Source organism: Oryzias latipes, chromosome 15, assembly GCF_002234675.1.
Source record: "Oryzias latipes chromosome 15, ASM223467v1".
NCBI classification, from domain to species: Eukaryota; Metazoa; Chordata; class Actinopteri; order Beloniformes; family Adrianichthyidae; genus Oryzias; species Oryzias latipes.
Window position 1 is genome coordinate 18,572,860 of NC_019873.2, and position 26,240 is coordinate 18,599,099.

At 40.4% G+C, this 26,240-nt stretch overlaps 1 protein-coding gene across 8 annotated transcripts; it reads right to left on the reverse strand.

Moving 5' to 3' along the window:
• Positions 1–1,836: 1,836 nt before the first annotated feature.
• LOC101166329 (dachshund homolog 1) lies at positions 1,837–25,497 on the reverse strand. Of its 8 annotated transcripts, none has more exons than XM_023963420.1 (11): positions 24,648–25,497; positions 18,876–18,985; positions 16,460–16,540; positions 11,844–12,022; positions 9,816–9,933; positions 9,607–9,741; positions 5,878–6,074; positions 5,188–5,338; positions 3,732–3,860; positions 3,423–3,541; positions 1,837–2,409 (listed from the first exon to the last, which is right to left on the reverse strand). In XM_023963420.1, the coding sequence occupies exons 1-11, from the start codon at positions 25,229–25,231 to the stop codon at positions 2,341–2,343; spliced, it is 1,872 nt and encodes a 623-aa protein (XP_023819188.1). In that variant the 5' UTR covers positions 25,232–25,497; the 3' UTR covers positions 1,837–2,340. The 8 variants fall into 8 exon arrangements, with proteins under 8 accessions (XP_023819188.1, XP_023819190.1, XP_023819186.1 ...); XM_023963422.1 differs by having other exon boundaries at positions 3,423–3,505; positions 16,430–16,540; positions 24,648–25,495; XM_023963418.1 differs by having other exon boundaries at positions 16,430–16,540; positions 24,648–25,494.
• Positions 25,498–26,240: the final 743 nt, after the last annotated feature.

Below are 26,240 nucleotides of genomic sequence, written 5' to 3' on the forward strand. Positions count from 1 at the left end.
CTCACACATTTCTGTAAATTCTTACAATTCACTGGAAATATTTTCAGGAAGCACTTGTCCGTGTCAGAGGCTTTTTTAAGTCCCGCTCCACAGTTTGTCTGATTTTGCTAAGGAAACTGAGACATTTTTGACAAAGTTAAATGAGTAGAAACCTGAAGATTAATACGTAAAAAACTTTAAGATAACATTTTGCTGACTCCAGAACAAACTCTAATGCATTCAATTGGACTGTTTTTCAAACGCATTCACACTTTTTGTTTCTCTTTCAATCCTTTAAACTTACACATACTCAGATATTCATTTTAAGATTGTGTAATAACCATCATTTGCTAGACTGTAGTTTGAAAGCACTAAAAATAAAGACTCAGCTTATTATTGGTGCTACAAAAGCCAATGTTTTGAAACACACATATACAACATTTTAAATGACAGCTTGAATCGGGCTGCAGAAATATTCAATTCGATGAACGGCATTCTCAAAATCAAAACAAATTTATATAGAAATCTTGATGCAAGTTGGAAGAAAAATGTGATTGTTATCTGTAATTAAACAGGAGTAAGCTCAGTATCAAGTTTAGGTCTCTTACATCAGCAGGGCACTGTTCTGGTCCAGTTAAGTTTGGGTTTTTGGAGGGTGTCTAAGGTCATTGTGTCCCAGAATTATACCAACTCCTGCTGCTGAAAAGGATCCCACAAAAAGAGCAACTCTTAATGTAGTGTTATTGTTTTATTTTACAGATAGCCTATTTAATTTAATATTTGTATTAAAAAAAGCGCTCTACGAATCCTGAATAAAACCATCATGTTGTCCCATTTACAAAACAAATTAGTTTTGTCACTAGTAAAAAAAAAATCTTCTGAGATCCTTATGGCCTAAAACAGGGGGTCTTCAACCTTTTAACACAGAAAGAGCCATGTGGAGCAGTTTCTTTCTGACCAAAACCCAGCGAGAGACACAACGCCCCACTTAACAGTTAGAAAAATACAAAGTTTTTGTGGCCATTAAGCCATTCATTTGTATCATATACAATATTGAATTATAACAGGATTAAATTTGTCAACAAATGAGAACTTTAAAGTCTTTTAGTTTTCCCAGTACTGCATCCTTTTAATATTCAACCCCCCCGTGTCAAATAAGATCCTCCTTTTGCAATAGATTTACTTGAATAAAAAATTAAAAAAGCCAAATCAAACATGGTCAGACAGTAGATTAAACCTTTTTCTCAGTTATTTAACATGTTAAAAATCTAAATATAAAAGGCAAAATTTAATTAATTAGCATAAAACTACAAACCCATTATTTATTCAAATCATTTGCATGTTTTTTTCAAAGGCAAAGAGTCATAACAGAGGGCTAAAAGAGCCTCAGGTTGCAGACCCCTAGCCTAAAGGAATTACAGAAAAATATTTCCACATTTATAAAAACATAGTGTTTGCTTTGCTAAAGGAGACTCAGAATGATCCACAGTTTAATCAAATTAGAAAGGTTTTACGTCAAAATTCTCTTTGCATTGCAAATCTATTAAACCAAAGGGCACTTTCAATGCCAGCCAACAAACCGACAATCTTCCTGCCAATATGTCAAAAAGGGCATGTATGTTATTTGGAAGAATATAATCGATGCATCCTAATTTTCCACACGTTCACATACATTTCTTTTTTGCGCTATACCAACACAGATAAAGTAGAATTTATTATAAATTTGTGAATAAGAGGTAATGCTGTAGATTAAAAATGTTTAAATACATCTCTAAAATAATATTTGAACAATAAAGTTAAAAAAAAAAACTAAATCAAAAGCATCACTTTAAAAATAAAGAAACAATGAGCAACACAGTTTATGAAAAATGATCTGTATTGTTTGTATTGTCAAACTGCACTACTGCATAACATACACAATAGAGGTCATTACCTGAATGTACAACATGCAGTTAGGATTTTCTTTTTTTTACCATAATAATAATAATAATAATAAAAGTGATCACTATATATATGTACACATCTCTGTTACAAGTTATTTTCATCACCTGTGTCCAAAAAAAAAACTGCACTGACAACAAACAACTATGATCTTTATCATCTAGTAACTATAAACCGTGATTAAAAGAAAACACAGCCAAACACAACATCAGAATAAAGTTCTATTCCAGTTGGGATTTGAAGGTAAATGCAATAAATTAAAGAAGAGAACAATGATTAAAGTTCAGGTGTCACCCTTGAAATGAGGAGGAAGCTGGAGAATTGTTTCCCACGTGCCACGGTGGGTCTGAGCGTGTCTGTCAGCTATATTGGTCATAATTGAAGAGTCTTCATCGCGCTCTGCTCCGGTCTTTCCATTAATCATTCATCTTTCCACTGCTTTAGCTTCTTCTCAGAACAGTCCGGTGGTCTGAAGGAACACTCTTCCCTCTGAAATCCCCCATGCAAAAAAATAACAATGTTACTCAAAACACTCAAATGTTGATTAAAAAAGAAAGAGATAACGCAATCCTTTTATATAAACTGTGGAGAAGGTAAAAAAAGCAGCAATATTCACAAAGAAGCATTATAAAGTTCAAAGTGATTTTTCTGCCCTGATGCCCATATTTGGAGGAAAAAACTTCCTGGCACAAAGGAACAACATCCTGGTTTGCTGTCTGACAGACAATTCCCTCTTAAATGATTTATTACTGGGTGTTAATTATGCAAATGATGTCCAAACAAACTCGTCATGAGGACAATTAAGACAGCCATTAATTAGTGGCCAGTTCTCTTCTTGCTTCACTGACGTTCAATTAAAAATTGCTTTTGAACAAGCACACTGTCTGCTTTGGTGCTCCTGGCAGAGTCCGGAGCAGAGGTGGGCCGGGACCACGCACTCTTTTGATAAGGCCGAGCCAGAGATCGCGGCCGTTTTTCTGTCTGTCAAAGATGTGGCAAGTGGGATTTTCCCATTAAACTGCCCCTATGAAGACAATAATGCAGGCAAAAATAAACATATTAAAATGCCTGTCTCCATTAAAACAGTCGCCCCAGTGAACTGCCTCATGCTTCATTGCATTTTGTTCAATTTCTCAGGAGCGAGCTCCATGTGAAATCTTTCAAAACCCTTCCAGCAGACTGGTCAGTTAGGCATCAAAAGCAGTGAGTAGGTGAAATAATGAAATCTGTTGTCCTAGCTCAGTCAACAGGAGCATAATAAATCTCAGGCAGCAGGTTTACTGCTATTCTTGCCGTAAAATTGAATTTTTTTTCATAACGGAAGAACCAATTCATCACTGCCTACAATAATTCTTGCAAACTCTGTGTAGTGTTTCACAAGCGCAATAGTCTTCTGAGCTTCAGGGGCTCTGTTCTTCCATGAGTAAATATAGAATATCCTTGTTAATCTAAATGTGAGGCTGTCCTCACAGCCGCACACGGATTGCAGCAGAGTTTGTCACCTGGACAGCTCTACCTTGTACTGTCGCCTTGCTGTCCAGCCTGCTGTCGTCGTGGCTGCTCCCGTCCACGTCCTGGGTCACAGCTTCTGTGTGAGGAAGGACTGCGGATGATTGATGGCCTGCAGTTTGGTCATTAATTAATAAAGACCCTTAATTAGAGGATGATAAGCAATCAAGATAAAGTTGCTTTGAAAGTTTGTTGACATTCAAGATGAGGATTAAAATAATTGCTGTAACGTTAGCTGAGGTTTGGAGTCAAATGAGAAATATAATATGTGGAATAAAAAAAAAAGGATTCAGTTTCTGTACCTAAGTGAGTGTTGGCAGTATGCAGCAGGCTGTGCTCGGCCTGATCGCGCAGCTTGACCTCTTCCTCAAGGGCTTCTTGAAGTCGCCTCTTGCTTCTTTTTTCTTTTTTGAGACGCTTTTGAATCAGAACTAAAAAAAGAAAGAAAAAAGATTTTTAAAAAAAGCAATAAAAAAGTTATTTTCTGTGTGGTTTTCCTTTTGATGGTGTTCCTTATGACACTTCTCAAACACCCACTCCACTGAAAATCGTGTTTTTGGTATTTGTAATGTATTCTTGTGGCATTTTTACATGATGGAGAACATTTATAAAGAAAATGAAGATTAAATAAGATTAAAATTGCATTTCTGAGTATTTCTTCATTCAAATTGCAGACGAACAAAGGTCATTTGTAAAAGCTTGAAGCTGTGATAGGTGCTACAGTAAGCAGGCCACCAGCTCCCTGCTCCACTCCATTCTGATGCATCCACTGGCAGATGACTAAATAAATGCATGTCTTTATTTTCCTCGTCTAAGTTGGTATCTGGCTCAAAACTGTACGGCTGGATAACTCCAATATTGCTCGCTATTTTTGTTGCACCACTAATGTTAGGTTGGGGTTGTGAGGGGCTGAAAGCTTGCGGGAGAGAGTGCAAACAGATGGAGGATGGGAATTGAGGACAGGCTCACTCAGCGCCTGCAGTCCTGCCCCCATATTAGAGGCAAATTTCTGATGAACAACTCTTGTTCTACAGAAACTATGTCCTAAAAAATGACACAGGTTTTTTGATGCTATTATTATGCTGTTTTTGCTAGAAAAACGGTATTATCATGATGTAAAGACCATGGGGAACACTTTTACAATAGATTAATAGATGATTGGACTGGGACTTTAATATCTAACGCTATTTTAAAAAAAGCGATTAAAAAAACCTTTTAGAGAGTTTTTTTTTTTTAAAGTGGCTTTATTTGTTTATTCATTTTAAATCCTTTCTTCTATTTTAGTTTGGAACAGTCACAGCTGGAATTTGATAGGTTGGGAATAAACAAGGAATTTTAAACTGCAAAAACTATGTGACATAAAAGAAGCTCTTCTCCACCTGATGTAACATCAGGAAAAATGTCCTTGACTGGAATTTGTTCTGACGCTACCTTTTGTAAACTTGGCAAACTTGATTTAGTTTGACGCTCACTGCCAACTTAAGCCTAATTCACCTCTGCAGCTGCTTTGAGGGCTAATATACAGTGGGTGTCCTCACTTCCTTATCTGATTTCCAACTTAATGGACACCCTGTCAGCTCAGAAGTGGATTAAACCAACCTTGTTTAGCAGCACAGCAGAATTGTCAGAGTTCAGGTGTTAAAACACGTGCTGCGCCAGTGTGGATAAATTCAACAGACAGCACAAAGTTTCTCGTCATCGTGTGGCGTCCACATGAAAAACAGTTTTTTTTCTTATCTTGTTGAAACTTTGATGCACCTCTATTTTTCTGCTCCATGCTCAACTGTCTTTCCAGGGTTTCCCTGAGCTCCCTCTCTCGGACAAGCTCCATCTTCAGCTCCGTCCTCTCCAGCTGGTCCTGCTTCTCCTGCGCCCGGGCATTCTCTATGGCGACCCTCAGCAGGCCCTGCTTGGAGTCACACAGGCGCACACCAACAGGTTACATGCTGGACAGGAGCCAAGAGGTGCTTCATCAAAGAGACGTGTGCACCTCAACAAAGGCACTGTGTTTTCCAGATAAATGGACAAACTAAAGCATCGGCTTATGGTAATGGGAATTAAGTACGGTAAATACTCCCACTGTGGAAATATCCGTTACTTCTTTGGGCAATATTTCAGTTTATAGTTTGACTTTTTAATGCCTTGATGAAAGTCAACGCTGATCCTTTAACAACAGGTTTAAAAAAAAAAAACAGGAAACTGCTAACACATTGAGGTCACATGAGGTTGTTTTCCCCCCTCCCTGTGAAAATCTGAGTGGAGAAGGATTTTATTGTGACTGCGTTACAACAAAGACGAGTAAAATCTGAGAAACAGGTCAACACATGCCCAACCCAATTACTCCAAATGTCTGCTATTTACCATTTCAGGAAATCCCAGAGGGCGGCTCATCTCTTTTCCTATTCATCTTAAAAATATGATAACAATAAAGCCCCAGCAGAGCCTCACCTGGATGTTTGTGAGCAGGGTCTCTATGGAGGACAAGCCTTCCGGGAAGATGAAGGGAGTGTGGTGAAGACCTGCTGGGAGCTTCTGTCCTGCAGGGTAAGATACCCTCTCGCAGCTCTCCTTGCCTGATGGGAGCTTTTGGTCAACTTGTCTATCACAGCTCTCCCTGGTAGACTGTGCAACCAAGTAGCTGTTATCTGGAGGGCAGAGAGACAGTTTGAAGTCAAACAGTGAGGCTGAACTACACTCCTGACAGAATGCGTCAGGAGTGTAGTTCAGCCTAAACTACTTGCACACTCCTCAGAGTAAAAACATTATAAATGTTCATTTAATTTAAAAAGATCAAGTTTTCACACAAAGGAGGTTCAAAATTTAAAAAAATAACTAAAACTTTGAATTTCAAAAAGAAAAATCTTTACAACATTAATTTTTAAGCAATAGTTCAAGATTCATTACTTCTTCTTTTTGCAAATTTAAAATTTAAATTTCTTTTCACACATTCTATATATTTTACCTGGTTTTAGGTTTTTAATTTATCTTTGCTCTACATCTTTCCAAGCTTTTCTCAAAAGCATCACAGATGAGAAAGTTTTGTCTCATTGAGAGCTAGGATCTAGGCATAAGGAAATTATTTTTAGAATGAGTCAAAATCCTTTGACTCTTGACAATAGAAAAACTTGTTTTGAGACTCAAAAACACTCAAATTTCACAGAAATCTTTGGTTTAATTTTAAGAATGTTATTTCTAAAGTTTAGGAAATGCTGACAAGTCGTCATCAATTTGGACAAAACTTTGGATTTATGTTTTAGGAATAAGTGCTAGTTTACGATCTTATGAGAATTAAATAAAATGGGCCAACTAGTACGAAGATCATATTTTTGTTTTATTCACATTTTGATCTAAAATTAGTCTTTTACGCTTATTACACTTGTTTTGTGTTGCTGTAATTAAATTGAACTACAATTAGGTACATAAAAACAAACAAAAAAATACAAACCTTTTGCTTAGAACCAGCAAAAAAGTACTTATTATTAGGCTATAAAACATTTCAAGTGATTATATCCAAACGTTACCTTTTTTAGCTTATTTTTCCCTTTCTGAATGCTTGTGTGGAACTCTTTGTTTTTATTATATATTACAAGATTTCTTGTTAAGTAAAAAACACTTGTTCATCTTATTACTTCCAGGTGATTTTCTGTGTAAGATTGGAGTTCTTTCTTTTCTTTACAACAATCCCAACTTTCCGACATAAATCTCCTTTCTTCTTAAATTAAAAAAATAAAAATCACACAAAATTTGGCTATTAAGACACTTTTAGCAGGCCATCAGGTGTATTAATAATCGCAGCGCATGCAAACATGAATCATGACTAAAGTGTTATGCTAATTTTTAACTTTGTGATCCATTTACAAACTCCATGTCAACATATTCAGCCAAGCAGAACAGGTGTGTGCCGTGCCGTAACTGCTATGTGCAAAGATAAGTTTTAGTTTGTTTTTTTTAAATGTGGTTACCCTTTATTAGATGGCAGTGTGCCTATTGATTATGCGTCACAGCTTGACATCTCCCACAAAAGCAGCTAAGAACCTGCATTATGGATGACCATCTGTTTGTAAACCTGAGAACTCCATGTTCCCTTATTGGCGACAGAGATGAAGATTAGCTATTTTCTGTTTTACTTTTTTTTTTCCTCCACTGCATCAGTCTGTTCTCCACTCTGCATAGCGGCTGTCATCTGAGCCGCTGAGGACGGAGACGTCCTGGGAGGCCGACGGTTATCGGAAGCAGAGACGAGCGTGAAACGTGCGGTGCGATATTTGCTGCTTTTCTCTCCGTCTGTGACAAATGACGCTGTTTTCTCTACTTAGCTGACCACAGCATCTTCGGCTCCAAATCTGCCCACCTCCCCTGCTCTGCCACGGCCCCACGTCTTGGCAACTGTCACGTTCAAGGTGTTTCACAGATGAGAAGCAATACCTCCCCCTCTTCTCCCCTTTTCTCCCTCTTTCTTGCTAAAAGCATTGCTCTGTAGAGAAAGGTAATTAGCAGGTGCTGGTGAGCTCAGCGGAGGGCATCCAACTACACTCCTGTGGCTCACACACACACACACACACACACACTTGAAGCCGCTGAAGTGCACAGTCAGCAGCGTGGGCTCCCAAAGCTCTTTGGATGTGACTGATCCTTTATTGAGTTACTGTTTTACGCCTACTTTACTTCACTCTGTCTCACACACACACTGTCACACACATACCCACATGGTTGCCAGCTTGTTTGATCATTTACCCATCTTCCTAAGCAAGGTCACTGTCTATTTTTCTCTTTTCTCCCAACTTCATCCACCCACCCCCCCACCCCCCTTCACTCTTATCCCTCTCCCACCCATCCCCAAGGCTAATGAACTTCACCACGTGAAGACTGCCAGTCAGCGGAAGCGAAGGAAAAGGCGACGGGGGAGAGAAGGAGAAAGACAGAGAGAATAAAATTCTGCTGATGTTTGGTTAATGGGAGTGAGATGTCAGGGATGGCCTCTGATCTTTGCTGCATGGAAACATTGTTCAAAGACCACTGAAATAGCATACACAGCTAAAACGGTCACTCTCTCCCACATATGCACACACACACACACACACACACGCACACACACACACACACACACACACAAAATGATTATCCTACAATGGATTGACAGAATGACAGCTCTTTGAAACTGTTCAATCCACGATAAACCTAGCCTGTGATGTTCTAGGTCAAATACAAAAGCCTTCAATTCAGCAAATGTACATGTCTTTCATTTGCATGCAGGGAAATCAATGGGGAATCAATCGCATAAGTGCGACGTGGAAGCCGCTGTTGGGACCATCACTTTTGTCCGTACGCCTACTGATGTTCAACTTTACCTCAGAGGCCTTTTGTGATTTTTCTATTCAATTACTGAATAATGGGATTTCCTATTAGAAAACAGGCGAGCGCACGAAAACTAACATGCAAACATCTCTCCCGGCTCCCTTCCTCTTTCTCTCGCCGTGTTTCTGCTGACTGTTTGTCCTTCAGCAGTCCTCATTAAGCTAATGCAAACCTCCCTGACAGAGAGAACCAAACTACTGACGTTGCAGCGCCGTGGCAACGTGGGCCCTAACGACAGAGAGGTGGTCGTTATGCAGATTAGGTCCAGCTGAGAGCGCGGGAGGCCGCCTGGCTCGTTAGGCCGCGGCCCGGCAAATGGCTCACTCAGTAACACTGCTTTCTTGTCTAGTGAAGTCCTGTTTTGTGGAATTATTTGTCTTTGCTCTCTGTCTGAAACCAGAGGGAGGGGCCCGGGCAAAGAGGAGGGGCGGGGTCAAAAGGCGAGGCGAGGTAAACTTTTTTGACCTGCCACCAGACTTCATTAACTTGTTGTTTTTTAAGCCAAAGGGATGACTCAAATGGATGGAAAGTGAACGCTTGTTGTTCCATATTGACAGCTTTTGTCCAAAGGAGATTGATTTTTTCTGAGAAGCAATCATTACTCATTATTATTACAAAGTGATTAATGACTGTAGGAAGACGTTCTGAGAAAACAGCAAAAAGCTGACCTCTAAATTGAGGTTAATATTCTAATTCAATAAATGTAAGTAATGTAGACAAGTCATCAAAACGGCAGAAAATGAAATTTTTTGATCTGTAAGCTTTCTTGAGTCAGAGCAGTGCTGCAGCAAAAGCCAGGCAGCAGTGATGCATTTGTCTTACCCCTGTCAGAGTGGCTCCTCTTGTTCTCCTTGTTGTATTCCACTGAAGTCACATCAGCCTCCTTTGGTGCCTGCATCAGCCCAGGAGAGTGTCCCAACATGCTGTGACTTGACGACAGGACGTCATGAAGGGAATCTAAAGAGAACTTTTTTTTTAATTCAACATTTTCAGGTAAAATAAGGTAAAAGTACACATGAGTCAGTACACACGTGTGGATTCTGCAGTCCGTTCTGTCTGTGACGGTGAATTTGAACTGCTGCTGTGATTTGATGACATCTGAGCTTCCTCTAGGGAAGGAGCAGGCGAGGGGCTGCCCTGCACTCGTTCCTAATTATCCACAAAGTAGGTTAAAGGGCACACAAGTTAGTGTACTTACAGATGAAAAACAAATAGGGACAGCACTAAAAAAAATGTAAGTGGTGTCAAGGAAGGCATTAAAGGTTTATTTTATTCACATAAATCTATTTTTAATAGATTAATTTTTTAATAATTTTATAAATATACTAATTTAAATCTTTAATATGTTTCAATAAATATAAAGTTTAATGCATTTTCATTTATATTTAATCCACAACTCTCAATTACACTTGGATGATGCAAAATATGGTGCTAAATTTCCCAGAAGCCATTTCACCTGAGCTCAAAAAGTGAAGGACTGCTTTTCTATGTAATTCAACCCTTTGAATTTTTGTCTTTCAATACGTTTTAAAATTAATGTCAACAGATTCAACTCTAATGTAATACAGGTCATTATTATCATTTTTATTATTATTATTATTATTATTATTATTATTATTATTATTATCCCAACAGCAGAAATTTGCTATTTTGTACATTTTAGGAGTAACTTTAGATTTTTACCATAATTTACAGTGAAAATGTTATGAATAATTGCAAGACCTTTTGCCAATCATCACGATTGATTAAAGTAAAGATATCACTCCACCTCAAGCTGCTTTGGTGTGGACTCAGGACTTTTAGCAGTCATAAAAGTGTCCTATTGGTTATGTAATATTGAAAAATGTAAAATAACTACCGTATTTTCCGGACTATAAGTCGCTCCAGATTATAAGTCGCATCAGCTCAAAAATGCATTATAAAGTAGAAAAAAACACAGATAAGTCGCACTGGACTATAAGTCGCATTTTGACGGGAAATTTATTTGACAAAATCTGAGACCAAGAACTAATAACTTGCACAAACTCAGATGACACAATCATAGCAGACTGTTTATCTCATAATTTCACAGTAATTCTTTCTCATACTTATTTATTTATTCCTTTCATGAAGCATCATTGGCCAACTAATACTCTGTTTTCAGCCTGTATTTGTAGAATGTAGTCATTTTTATTGCATTTCTGAATCTATGAAATCATTGGAAAATAGAATATTATGTTGTTAGCCTTCAAGATCTTACTGTAAAAAAGGTTTGCTGATTCTCTATGTCACTTAACATACTCTTAACACTTAACATACCTCATACATCAAATTTAGCCAGGAACATCATCTCTGTTCCTCACAAATGAACATAACAGGAGTATTAACAATGTATTTATTTCAATTTATTTCTAATATAAGTCGCTGCGGAGTATAAGTCACACCCCTTGCAAAACTATGAAAAAAAGGGCGACTTATAGTCCGGAAAATACGGTACTCATATATCATAATGGACAAAAAGATCTCTGTCTGAAAGCCAAATAAAAGACTTTAAAAGACACATGAATTGGGAAAATCTAGTCCTAAAAAGAGCGATCCATTGTAAAAACATATTGATTAAAATTTACTATAAGAGTAGTGCTTGAACCTTTATTATTCTTGTAACGTAGTTATTTTTTACCCTTCTTTTTACCTCTTTATATTAATATTTCTGGGAAATTTTATTAATTATTATAAAATGTTAGAAAAGGAATAAGTGTTTTTTAATTAAAAAAACAGGGTGGCAGATTTTTGTCATGCTGCTTATATCCCATAAAAGTGTAAAAATATATCAAATTGATGTGAAAGAAGCTGAAAAAACAGTTTGTGATACCCGCAGGCAAACATTTGCTGGATTTTAGCCATAACTGAATCCTAATTCCTTTATATAAAAAGAGAAAAAAGTAGTTATCATCATTTTGGAAATTATGATTTATGCCCTGGATGTTGATGGTTTAAAAAGTTTTTTCTGGAACAAAGGTGAGTGTTCCTGAGACTTCCAAGAGTTCTGGCTGGCGAGGCTACTGGACTTAGGAGATCACCTTAATGACAGAGGTGGGAGCCCTGCAGCGGGAGCTGGCGCTCAGCTGGGCCACGTTCGCCATGCTGGCCAACGTGCTTAGTCGGTTCATCTGGCCCATCGCCATGGAAACCGAGGCCGGCGCCAGGCTGGCCGGGATCAGGGGGTGTGACATCATCATGAAGGGCAACTGATCCAGAACTGGAGAAGAAGAGAACAGGAAGAGCTCAGAAAAATAAGTGTACTTTTCATTTGGTATATGCATCCAAAGCTCACTGTTCTGATCCATCAAAGCTTAATGACCCACAACAATCATCTCTTGAGCCATTTTAAAAATGCTACCCCACGCAGAGCAGCAGGAGTTCGTTAGAAATTGCCTCCAAGTTGTGGGCGAGACCGTTGGCATGGAGGAACCTCACCCTAACCCCCCATCCTGAGGAAAACAAAAATGTACACAAATCTATCGTCTCCAAGTGGATGCATCAGAATGGAGCAGAGCTGGAAGCTTGTGGCCCGCTCACAGATACACTACTTTTCAAGCTAAATTGTTTCATCTGCTCCTGATTCCCAAAGATTTGTTTAGAGAAATAATCAAAAATGCTACTTTGTAATAGAAATGCTTAGTGTATGTCCTCCTATCAGAAAAATGCCACAAGGACATGTTAAAAACATGAAAAACGCAATTTTCATCTGGGTGGGTCAATAAAAATGACACTTTTTGTCATTAAAAATGAAGCTCACTTTGATTTTAAACTGTGCAGAAGTGGGAAGAAAGAAGTGTTGGACAGAACAGGACAAGTTTAGAGAACTGTGCCTAAAAGGGTTCAAACTGAAAACCACTTGTTAAACTGTTTTTAAAATAAAACCAAGATTTTTTTCTTTTAATGTTTATGGGTTATACGGTTCGATTTCTTCACTTGAAACTAAACTTGCACAATGCCGGGCAAACTGTTGTCCTGTCTTTAGGAAAAGCCCCTCACTATCTGCAAAGAAAATCTAGTCCTCTCAAAGTGCGGTAGTGGGATGTTGCAGTGACTCTATTCATGTTACAAACAATCCTGTTAGGGGGAGGGATAGAGTGACATAAATATTTATCATTTAATAAAAGAAAATGCAAAAACAAAAGAAACACAGGGAGGAAGTGGAACAAAAGAAGCTGATGGCAGTCCTGGTGCCGGGCCACCGATGCACGCTGGGTAATTATAAACACAAAGGCAAAAAATATCGGACTCCATTCTGCACGACTGTCACAAATAATAGAACGAGAGGAAGTAAAAGAGCGATGAAAAAGAACAAATAAATGAGGGAAATAAAGAGCGCATGGAAGAAAGGAAAAGAAAAGGAAAACTCTGGAAAAAAAAGGGGAGGTGTTGACTTTATGAGGCGGCCTCGCCGGACATATGTGCAGGGCTTTGTGCGTTTTGGCAGATTAGTCTGTCACTTGCCCAGAGCAGAAACCAGTCGAAACAAAAGATCCGTCTGAATAGAGTTGAATAACCAGATGCTCCGACAATCAACTAACAGCCAAATATTAAGCCTTGGTTGGAAAGCGGCGCTCCACTTTTTGCCCCTCTGTCCAGCCTCACCTGCCTCCATAATTACATTTTTGCTCTCTCTCCCCCTCCCCCTTCCCCATCTCTTCACTTTCGCTGCCCTCCCATCTTTTTCTCTTATGTTTCATTAAAAAACATCAAAAGTCAAAGTGCCTCTCTTATGTTTATCCAAACAAACCATTACTGTAAACAAACAGTTACTGTAAATTTCCCAGAAGATCTTGTTAAATGCAGAAATGGCTGCTCCCCACTCTTCCACAGCCCATAAGGTGTCACACTCAGCATTTGTGAGTGTCTGTGTGTGCATGTGTGTGTAATTTGAGATTGCCTTTGTAGTGGTTAAAGCTCTGGTTGGGGCCTATACTTCCCATAAGGCTGTGGGTGGCAGCGTGAAAAAAAAAAAAAAGACAACAACAAAAAAACACACACACATGCTTAGGTCTGTATCTACTGTATGCCTGTGCTGGCAGTGTGTGTACCCACTTGACTCTGTCATTAACAGTGATTAAGCTTTACAGGTTTATAATGGCTGGTGGTAACCAAGCCACCAAACTGCGCACAGATGCTGACAGTTGTAACCGAATGTATACAGTGGTAAACAATGCCTAATGCTGCTGCTGTTTACTGACAGAGATGAAAAAAGAAAACACTTCAAAGTAAAGACTGTTTTTTGTATCTCTGTGTCATTTTTCAGACACAAGGGCGGTTTCTCCTTTCGTTCTCAGAGCTACAGTGTTAAGCGTATTCCACGCAGACCTCCAGAAGCCCTGTCATCTGTCTAAACCCACTGATGTCGCTTTAACCTGTCGATAACAGCAGGGGCGGCGCGCCCGATCTGTTTGCTTGTCCCCGTTTGTGTTTGTGCGAGTGCACGCGTGCGTGTGCGTGCCCCTCCAAGCCATCGATTGCCCGGCGTTTGTCGTTTGCATTCAGGATAGTGAATTAGAGAGAAGACTATTGATTTGGCTTCAGCTTCTCATCTTATTCATCTCTCCATCATCCCGGTGTGCTTACCCTGCTGCTCTGCTGCTGCACCCTCATTCCAAAGCTGGGGATTAATGCAGTAAAGGCAACAGTTTTTAATAAGAGATGATGAAAACGTATAGCCGCAGCTGAGATGATTTCACTTTTAGCTTTTGGGCCTTCCAGGGACTGAACTGTAAATAGGAACTTACTGCTTACCAAACTTTGCACACAAAAAAACGGCAAAAAATGATTTACATTTATTCCATAAGGTCGGCAATCAAATATATCAAACTTGGCCTTCAGTGGGAAAAAAAAGGAGGATGAATAAACATTTCTGAACTTACTTTGAGGATTTAGGCAGATCTGAACATGATGGCAAAGCTACTTTACCTTTCTTCTGACACTAATGTGACATTAAATGTTTCACAAAACCACCCAACAATTGAAAACATTAACCTGCATATGCTTAGAGTCACGGAGTTTGATCTCCAAACACAGATCAGAAGAAGCAAACCTCAGAAGTAGATGAAGGAATGTAACATAAAAACAAACCAGCAGCCACAGTAGTAAAATAAAATAAAAAAGCACTCCACATCCGCTACCTAACAGAAACGATTTAAGAAAACACACTAAGAAAACAGAGCGGCAGCTGTGCGTGACAAAATCTGATGTGGAAGCCCCACTACAGATAAAACAGTGGAAGTCTGTGATACGGGTGAGAACACAGCTATCTGCAGCCAGGCCTAAACAAAAGTTAAAGCATGCATCATAGATGCGTTACTCTGGATAAAACAATCTGTTCAATTCTTCAGTCTCAGCGAGCAGTCTGTAGTTTTGTCATCTTGTTTGTTTGGATTTTCTTTCTTTATATTACTCATGCCTGTACAGGGTCTTTTCCACATGTACAAATGAATAGTTGTTTTAATAATTTAAAAATCACAAGGTATCCAATGGTATGACTCAGAGGATTAATAAAGGCAGCCTTAAGCTTTCAGGAAATTTAAAAAAAAAGTTGATCTATAATCTCCTCACGTGGACCCCTGTGGCTCATTGGTTCCAAATGCAGTAGTTGCAGCAGTAATTTGGACAAAACTCTTCCCAAACCAGAGAAATCATGGTAACGTTTTCTCAACATTTAGGGACGCTTTATTGGCTTCTTGGGGATTAAGTCAAGCAGAATGGTCAGGGATACTCTGACAAACCAGAAACAAATTTATAGATGCTGAGTAAAAATGCAAGAAAACATATTTAGCTAACTATGTCCTCACTGCATGTTGGAAACCAGGCCTGACGAAATACTGAATCTATTTTATTTAGGTTTACAGTTGAGTACATTTACATTCTAAATTAATTTTAGTTGCTTATGAAACACAATTTTCACTCAACTATTGATTTAAACTGAACAAAGGATGAACTTTTTACTAATAAAATCATAATTATTTCTGTTAAAAACCAACTGAAAGGGGAAAAAAAACAAGAATTGATCTGAAAGAAAAGGGATTAATGGTATTGTTAGATTGATTTCATTTGTTTTTAATTTGATATGAGTTAACTGACTCTTACAGCCAAGCCTCACTAGAAACGAGTCCTCATCTCACATTACAGAGAAATGGCTGCATCTGTCCAGTTAAAACTGGAAAATAAGCTGAACAGATGCCACCTTAATGAACAGATATGTTCTCCTGGAGGGGAAGTTTATGTCTGTACTTTGTTTTCTGTTGTTTTAATCTTTTAAATATGAAACAAATTCAAGTTGGAGAGTGGGTTCCAGCTCACAGTTTTTCACCATAACGGAGGAAAAAGACTTGTGGGAAAAGACCCAGCTCCATGTGTTTTGATGATTTAGTTTACTTAACCCAGATGTTTATTACTGAACTGCAGGAGTGACTCAGCACTGCTCTGTATTGCTTTCATTTTCTGTCTTTTAAAAGAAAACAAGGAGAGCTGATGTCGAATCGCAGTTTAATCAGCCTCAGCAGCTGCTCAGCGCGCTTCAACTTTTGTACGGAAAACACCTTTAAATAAAAAAGATACTCCTCACACGCCTCGAAGTGCAAATAGATTTAAAAAAAAAAAAGATGACACTCACCCAGTCCAGGGTTGTGGTCACCATTCTCACCGTTTGTAGCGCCATGTTGCTGGTTGCTGTGGTAACTGGCTATTGCTTCTAGCTTGATCTTTTTGGCCAGGGCAGAGAGATCTGAGAGAGGGTCGGACAAAAAAAGAGAAAGTCGGGGGAAAAAGAATCAATAAGAGCCAGATCAATGACCTCTGGTGGAGGATTAGAGCCGTGGGTAGGCTGCAGGTTGTCATGTGAAGACAGAAGCCAGCCATTCATCCTGACTGCACCGCTGCACTGGCCATTTAGTCCGCCAGCCAGTCAGCAGTGATAGGAACAAGCCCAGACATTCATCTCACCCACACAGGGATATCACATCCCACAGCACGGCACCCGGGACGACACCCAGCAGCAGCAGCACCGCCACCTTTTAGCCACTCAGGCTTTTTAGCAGGATAAACGAAAGAGACAAAGAGCGAAAACATCTCTTAATAGAGGTTGTACACTTTAAAATAAACTGTAATGGATAGTGACAAAACGCGCCAAAGAGGCCAAAGCCCATTTTAATTTGTGACCTGAACCTCAGAAGATAATATGACCTCTGGGGCGGCCTTTAAAATAGAAAATTAAATATATCTTGCATTAATACAGACAAACACAGTGAATTATTAAAGTTGGGACAAGCCACACAACTGTGCAAACACTAGTGAGGAAACACAAACAAGCCCTAAGTCTTAATTTCCTGATCTTGGATACATCTAAACATCTGAAACAAACGCGACTGCTGAGAGCTTTTTCCCCCCTCAGACAATGGGTGTCTGAGGTGAATAGTTTGTCTGCCCAGGACGTCAGCAGCCACAACAAATTGTTCCTTTTCTTCTCATCTTCTCATCTCCTTCTTTTTCCTGCCCTATCCCCCTCCCGCCCCTTATCCCTTCTCCTAACTTTACCTTTTCAAATGTCAGCATCACAGCGGGACATAAGCCACTGTGTTGCAAGTGCGTATGTGTGCGGGTGCACGGAGGCGAGAAAAAGCGACTAAGGAGGATCACATCAAAGATCTTTCCTGCCTTTTACGCTCAAATGTCCTCTCACTCTCCGTCTCCTGCTCCCCCCTCTCATGTGGCCAGTTCTAATCAGTGACGCTGACATTGCCGCCGTGCCCTCTCCTTTGGTGGAAAAAGACTCTTTTCCCACTGAGAAAGATGCTCTTGAACGCTCGCACAGACACAACACACACATGCACAAATCCACTCACAAGCTCTCCAGCACCTTTGAACAGTGAGAGGAAGCGGAGGCTAACAGAAAATGGCTTCTTTTGAGGTGGGGAATGAAAAGATCAGGTTGCAGCGAGGAGCACAAAGCCAAGGGCAACTTTGAGAGCGGTTAGGTGCCAACAATTACTTTTCTCCCTTTCACACACACACACACACACACACACAGGCTGCAACAGACGCTCCAACACAGAGTTGTTTGCAGCAAAACAAGCAGCCATATGACCTTTCCCAGACGGTTGACTCACACCACTTTCAGAAACAGCATAGTTAAAACTGATTGATTCTTATTTCAGAAACACAGAAAGAATCACGCTCTAATTAAACTCTTAATCGTGTTTCAGTTTTCACTACCTATTCCAATATTTCTTTGAAGAAAGTTTGCAATTGTTCCTATGAATCATCAATCAACATGTGGGTATCCTCCCACAGTCCTACCTCTCTGTGCTTTTGATGCAGAGGAACGTGACAAACTGATAATTAGCTAACACTGAATTTATTTTGTATGAAAATATGCTAAAGTTTCAAAAATAACCCATTTTTATCTTTGCTAAAAATGGAATATGATTTAAAAATAAGGTTTTGTGTCCAAAGACCTATGTGCAAAGTTAAATTGGTAAAAAAAATGTATATGATAAATAATTTTACTAACTAACATTTTAATTACAATTCCAGAGTTTAACCTTTTTTTTTAAATGAACATAATTTGGGTCTTTTTTTGTTATGTTTAATTTTTCCATCCATGTTTACACTTTTAAAATGTGTTTTAACCATCATTCATCTTGTTAGCAAAATGTACATTCCTTTTAGATTCCTTCCTCTGCCTGATATGCAATTCATTTACTATAAACCCTTGTTTGGCTCAAGTCCAGAATGACAAATTGTTAATCAAAGCTAAAAATGTGACCAGTAATATCTGCTGAAAATCTGACTTCAACTTTTAGATGATTTCCTATCAACTTCAAGCTTTAAAAAACTAAGTTTGAAAGCATATATTACTGCATTAACTCAAATTAAGCCAATCAATTACAAACAATAAGGAGTAAAAGTTAAGCAGCATGAACATATCTTTAAAGGATAGAAGTTTGCGACCCCCATAAAAAAAATGTTTACATTTCATGCAAATCATGCTTCACTTATGTTGCATTGTTTCTGCGATGCTTGCATATGCTGAAGGAATACAACTGGGTGTGGGTGGTCACCTGCAGGAGGCATGATCCCAGCATGCAACAGACCACTGTGGGGTAGCATGTGGTGAGTCCCGCCCTCTGTGGCACTCTGCAGCCTCTTGGGCGGTCGTCCAGGCCTTGAACTGCAGGTAGAAAACACAGGAAAACATGATCTATTAGGGCGTTTTCCATGCTGAGACTAAGATGGGTGGCCTGATTAGAAGAAGTGTCCTATGGTCTGCAAACGTATGTTTCTGCTGAAGTGTCAATGAGCAAAACAGAGAAGCCTGACTGGTTCCAGGAAGTTGGTTGAGCAGCAAATGTGTCCTCCCTGTGGATAGGAGCTAGCAAAAAAGGAGTTTCCCTATGGCATCAATAAAGCACCTCATTACCGTTCAGCTTACTCATTCGTTTTGTTTGCTTATTAAATGCTCTCCTTCCTTTTTCTTTCAATCCTCTTCATTTCCTCAATCACTTCTCCTTGACTGCCACGTCACAGGTGTCCACAGTAACGGCTTAAAGCAGATTCACATTGGTTCTGGTGTGTGCGCGGCTTGACTACGCCCGGCACGCTCAATCAATCCTCGAGGAGGTACGACAAAAGCTGTCAGACATCACTTCCACTCTGACTAAACGGTGTGAATGTCCTGACAGTGGAAATGACACGGGCCACATCGGGCCTAATGACAGCCAGCGCACCTCGTCTCCCCTCGCAAGCCGCTTGACATAACATGAGTTTGCGAGATGTTCAAAAGACAGCAAGAAAAAAAGCGGTAAATGAAACTGCAAGGACAATAAGAGCAGAAAAAGGAAATGATAGCAGGTGTAAAATATGAGCCAGAGATGAACACATGTAGAAGAAAAGACAGAAAGGTGTAATAAAAAAAATCAGGGAGATGGACTAGAAGCAGCAGCTTCCTAGCGTGGGGTGTCTTTGAGCAGATTTTAATTAGAATCTAATCCAGCCGTCATTAAGGCCCCATAAACGAAGCTGTCAGTCAGGAGATTAATGGTGCCTCATTTGCATATTGCATATAATTCATCAATTACCCACCAGAAAGGACCAATCCCCTGTTGACACACCCACTGGCTGAAAGGGGGGGTGATGAAGAGACACCAAAAGACAAGAGAGAAAGATTGTGTAGTCACTAAGTGTGAGAAAAAAGGTAGCTTGTGTAGGTAGTGTGTGAGTATGTGCACACTGCTGTCTGTGTGTGTGATAGTGTGTGGGGTCGGGTCTGCGTTTGTGTGTGTGCGCGTCTGTATGAAGTGTTCAAAGGTTAATTTGATGAGCCGATGAGCTCCACAGTTCCTGCCCTCGGTTTTAATGAGTTGTTATTATTGTCTCTTATTATGGGCCCAGACCGACTGGGATGTGACAGCTGACATCAGATATCGTGAGCGCACACACATGCACCCACAAAGACAGCGGAGATGCGCACACACACACGCACGTGGACCAGGGGGAAAAACACACTCAGGTAGTGTCACACAAGCATTCACAACAGGGAAAGACAGACGTGTGAACGCTGACGCCGTTGCGTGTATGGCTGTATTGGATGCATTTGAATTGCAACATGATATTTGTTGGCCTCTGCAGCACACTGAGCTTGACAAAAGCAGGAAAAAGTATTTTTAGGTCCAGAGTTTGAAGGAAAAGCAGCTACCAACACTGAAACACCTCAAACTTGTACAAAAGTGAACATCAGCAGGGAAAATAAAACACACAGAGACCAAAGACGGAGTTTTTTCTTTTTACTGCAGCCGCTTCCCTTTCCCTTGCAACTGTTTATTTGCACTCACTAATTAATGGCCGCTGCGTGTGTGTCTGTGCATGTGTGTTTGTGCCCGCCTTTGTATATGTTGCATTTTAGGGGGCATAAAAACGGGGCCTAATTTTGTGTTTAGTCTGCAGTTGCGTTGATACATCAAAGTGACCCGTGGAGGGAGATATACAAGTGTGCATGCAAGTGTGTTTGTGTGTGTGTGATGTTGGAGAGCACCGGTTCCCTGAGGTAGGATTAATGAAAAAGCCTTTCATGGAAAAGTCATCAAGCTGAGGGGATGGAATGAGGGAGAGGAGGGGGGAAAGAGAGAAAACACTTCATTGTGTGTGTGTGTGTGTGTACAAGGTGTGTAGAAGAGGGGGTGTATGGCTTATGACCTCTTTGTCTCAAACTTTAATTAAAATCTCACCCAGACGTCCTCCCTCATGCCAACACTTTGGCCACACACAAATCTACACACACACAAATTGTTTGATTTTTTTTTTTTTTTTTTTTTTTTAAGAAAGGAACTCCGTACATTTAGTTCTGCCATCTAAGCTTAGCGAGTGTATGTTACCTGAAACATGAAACGCCAAACATGGCAGCTGGAGCTTAGCACAGGTGCAACAGAAACAAAACACAACAAAGATGACAGATCTCTCTCTCCTCCTCACACACACACAGAGGCAAAGAGAGAAGTAATGAAAGAAGAGGAAGTGTTACAGTCAAAACAGTGAAGCAGCTACTGGCTTGGAGGGACTGAAGTGCTGATAGGCAGCAGCTGTGAATAAGAGACGAGGAAAAAAAAACATGGACTTGCTTAAACAAGATTTTGTTTGGAATACATTAGCAGCGGTTTACAGCTCCTGCTCTCCCGTCCCTTCCATCCGTGTTTATCACATGAGTTTTGTATTCGCCGTCACGGTCCGGTCTGATAAATCATAACGTCATCACAGTAAGCAGGAAGACTTATGATGCCGGTTAGAGGAGGCAGGGAAAGATTGATGTCGTGATTTCCCTCCGAGTTCTGAAGCTTTGTGTGCCACTTCTATTAGGAAAACCTCTGTGATGATGTCATGAGAGAAGTAAGCAGGACAGCGCACACAAAAGGATCGTGGAAAAAAGAAAAACCTGATCTCCAAACTTGATACTGTCCTGCATTCCTCTCACACATTCCAGGGTCAAGACGAAGCTGAGAGTCTGTAAAAGTATGTGTGCACGGACTTTCCATTATAACCTGCCACAGAGGAGGAGGAGGAGGAGGAGGCCCTCTCTATCTGGTCGTCTCTATAAAACATCAAAAGAGTTCAGAGGTCAGAGTTGAGCCAGCCGCCCCGCCCTGACGCGAACATTGGAGGCAGTCGGACACCCAGCCTCCTCCTCTCTGAACAGTAAGGATTTTGACAGTGAGTTATGGTTTGGCAGCGGGGCTCAGCTTTTGAGGAGCCCACCTTCCCATGCACACAAACAACACACTCTCACACAACAAAGGATGCCAACTCACAAGGCTGAATTGACCCTCAAACATTGTTTTTTCTTTATGTTGGTCTCCACTTCTGTTAATGTGGCACACTTCGGTTTTTGTCTTTTTAACAACTAAAATCAGAGCAAAGTTTTTAACTAATATAGATAGTGACATGACCTTTCAAGAGTTGTTTTAAATTTAAAAAAAACTTTTATTACTGTTAAAGTGGAAACCTAGAAAAACATTTGTTCCTTTTTTCACAAAAAGTCAAACTTACCTGTTGGTCCTCTTCGGCTAGAAGTGAAAAGGGTAAATATTGGCAAAAAAGATTTCTAATTATGGTATTTGTGTGTTTTTCAATAGCAACGTGTTTACTCCCAACATTGTAAAGTGTACATACAGTATGTTTGTAATGCAATCAGTCAGTTTGACCTGGGTGAGGCATTGGATGTGTGTTACTAACAGAGAATGAAACAATTTCTTTGTGAGGAGAAAGAAAGGGACGGCGGATCAGGTTGCCTCCTACACGCCATGTTCCCTCTGTGGAACTAATGTCATTTTGCAGCTAAACCTGCAAACGCACAGGCGTGACCGTGCGACTCTGTGTGGGTGTCACCTATGCATGAATTATAACCAAAGCATGAATGAAGGTGAAGTGGGCCCTTCTTTATGGTTTGATGACGCCAGGAAGAAAGAAGGGACGGAAGCGAAGATGGATGCAGATCATTTTGGAAAAGTCTGCTGCAAACACAACAAATATATACGAAACAAATGAATAATGAAATAGAATTTCTGTTAGTAATGTTAAACTGCCGGATCTGTTATTTCTCCTCCAGCCTGGCTGGTACAGAGCAGGAATGTAATAAGTGATGACTGTCTTAATCAGTAACAGAAACTTCAGTGAGCCTTTAAGCTACAAGAAAGCCACATCATCATATTCTTGGAGATGCACTTAAAACTTTTATGGTTTGGTAAACTGGCTTTCCTTGCTTTAAAACCATCTCGAGTACCTGCTAGCAAATGCAGTTTCCTCCACTTTACGGTTAACTCTGAAACTTCCAATGTTGGCGGCTGATAGTAATGGCTATTTGACGCCCTCAGACAAAGACTCAGGCAAGTTGTTTGAAGTTTTCAGATGAGTGATGTTTTCAGATCTCATTAACTAAAGGCTGTTTAAGTGTTGTGTGGGTAATTAGAGATGGCAGAGGCTGTATATTTTCAGGGGTTGTATAACAACATTCCCATTAACAGCAGGCATGGAAGAAATCCCAAAGCAGCCAGGAGATGCATCTGGATTTTGTCTTGGTTGGAGGGCTGCAAAAGCTTAGGCACAGGTGTTAATCCACACACATGGAGCTTGAAGATGATTCTTTAAACAGTTTGCACAGTTGTTGTGTATTTCTGGGTTGGCTCAGAAAATATCTTTAAAAGAATTGACTAAAGAACATCGGGATAAATAGTTACAAAGGACTACAGTAATTTAAGTTAAAAAACAAAACAGAAAAAGTAGTTCAAATCTTTTTTTAGGGGATTTATCTGTGCACATCTTGATGCATCCTCTATCTGCAGTTAATGGCAAGTGTAAATTGGATCATTCATGCTCGGAGGAGTGAGGATTAAGGATCAAACAATATAAATTCCCCAAACTAAGGCTAATCCACAACTCCTCTGGATGCAACTCATGCTGTTATGAGCATGTGGTCCGCACAACAGCAGACTGAGGCACCAGGAAACCACAAATCCCAGCCAATTTAGCCCCTTTATCTAAACATCGCTGTGCCACACTGGATTGATGACCCATGTAGTTGGTCACCATCAGAGTTCTGCAAAACAGCTCATTTACATAATCGCATCATAAATACCGAGAATTCATTTAATCATCTCCTCTGTTCTGATGCTCTGGGCTAAAGAGTGTTGATATGATAAGACAGCAAGTTATTAAGGAGGGAGAGGGAGGCAGGGAGGAGAGAAAAAGCAAAGGGATCAGTGAGTGAGTGAGTGAGCATGTCCTGATTTAAACTGCCGCTTGGGGCCAAATGAAAATTAATTAATTTCTGTGAAGAATCAATTTCTCAGAATGACAGTGTCAGATTCAATGTGTGCAAGTGTAAGTGTGTCATGGAGAAAGAGTGCATGTGTGTGCACATCAGAGAGCCACAGATCGCAGGCGGAGATAATGTCACAAACTTTTAAGGGTGTTTTATTATTATTATTACTATTAGGATTACTAAATCTTCAACAGGACTTCAGAGTGTTTACTATGCATTTGAATTATAGTTAGTGGGAGATTCCAGGGGTTACATGGACAAAGGTGTTTTCAAACATCTACATTTAAGTTTTTTTTTTTTTTTAATAGTTGGTTTATCTTTAATTTGGTTGCTTTTTAAATAGATAAACTAGTTTCTGGTCTTAAACCAAGTTGTCATAATGTGAAAACAAGTGGCCTAAAATGATAGGATTTTTTTTTTTTAAATTAAGGTCTTTTACTTGCAAACTCACCTGGTATACCTAAATCTATGCCTCTAGGGCCCCCACTTTTACCCTACCCTCTCTAACTGCCCCACGCCGCCTCACCTTGCGTTGGTACAGTCGTTGTAGAGCGTCTCAAAGTCCTGCCTGGAGATGAGTTTGCAGCGGTTCACTCCGGGCTGGATGGCCCCGAGCCCCCGCAGCACGCGGACCTGCTCCACGTTGCACACCACGGGGGTGATGTCCAGCCGTTTCAGCTTGGTGTAAACGGTGTGCAGCCCGCCAACTAAGTGCTTGAGGAAGACGTCGAAGGCTTGCGGCAGGCAGATGAGTTCCCTGTCCTTCACCGTGAACGAGGCCAGCTTGGCACCCTTCACCTCCACCAGCTTGCACTCGTTGTTCTGCGGCGTGCTCTCCACCGGGGACGCGGTGGCGTACACGGGTTTAGCGCCGCCGGTCACCGCAGCTCCGCCGCTCTTTAACGGGGTCCCGTTGTGCATTAAGAGGTCCGCCCGGAACTGGTGGAGCAGCGCGGGGTGCGCCACCGGAGGAGCCGGGGAGGAGGCGGCGGAGGTGGCCGCAGGTGGCGGAGAGTTAGTAGCCGGAGAGACGGAGCTCGGTGCCGGGTGGTGTCCGAGGGGAGCGGCGGGGAGCAAAGCCGGGGTAGCTGGGGTTGCCATCGTGGTCATGTCGGACAATTATTGTGAGAAGTAAAAACTTCAAAAGTCAACTAGTGAACAAAGTATGACACGCGTGCGCCTGGCGAGTGTGGAGTGCGCATGGAGTCTTTCGAGGAGGGAGAATGCAGAGACAGAACGCCTGCGTGGGGGAAACAGATCACATAATCAGAATGAGCGGAGCTTGTCTCCAAGAGGAGATGCTACTGTCACATTATCATAAGAGGAGGAGTCCGGACATATTCTTGGAGAGACTCGCTGGAAGAGAGGAGGAGAGAGCAAAGATCAGCCCACGTAGACTTGATTTAAGCTTCTTTATGCCAAAACACCTTCACATTAATGCACGTGGAAGGACTTAGTGCGTGTCTGCCACACAATCTGAGATATTCTAGTTCATCCAAATCACATTACTTCAACCAATCTGTGGGATTAGCAGTAAATTATCCTTTAAAGTTAATTTAAGACTTCATTAATGATCCCCCCCCTCCAAAAGCAAACAGGGTATGGGTATGCCAAAAAGACTCCCGAAATAAGCACTTTGCATTATTTCAGTTATTTATGAAGATAAAAATGTTTAAAATGCCACAATTAGGAGTGTTAGGATTAACCAATGAATTGATTCCAACTAGTTTAATCTGTCTGAGGAAAGACCTGTACCATCAAAAAGTCTTTCAAAATGACATAAACTGGTTAAATGGATACTGGAAAATACCGTGTGGACTGAGGCGCGTTTATTTTACTAAAAAATCACAAAGTACATTACAGCGGACAACACACATGTGATGGCCGCAAAAACTGATCAAGCCATCAATCCAGTCCAATGTGTGGAAACACTTTGAATTTTACAAAGTCATGTGACCATACAGTGTGGAAGAATGTTCTAACAATGTTCCCATTGGATTATTTAGATTTGAAAAAACAATGGGACGAATTTTATGAAACTAAAATGTTCTGCATGTGTACTTGTTTGTTTGTACACATATTTAATTTGCACTTCATTATCTTGCAAGAAACGCAAGGA

Coding starts and splice junctions, on each gene's coding strand:
- LOC101166329 (XM_023963418.1), bottom strand. CDS start 25,231: ATGACCACGATGGCAACCCCAGCTACCCCGGCTTTGCTCCCCGCCGCT. Junction 9,934..11,843: donor CTCCCACCTCTGTCATTAAG/GTGATCTCCTAA, acceptor GTGGATAATTAG/GAACGAGTGCAGGGCAGCCC. Junction 5,339..5,877: donor CCCTGCTCACAAACATCCAG/GTGAGGCTCTGC, acceptor TGTGACTCCAAG/CAGGGCCTGCTGAGGGTCGC.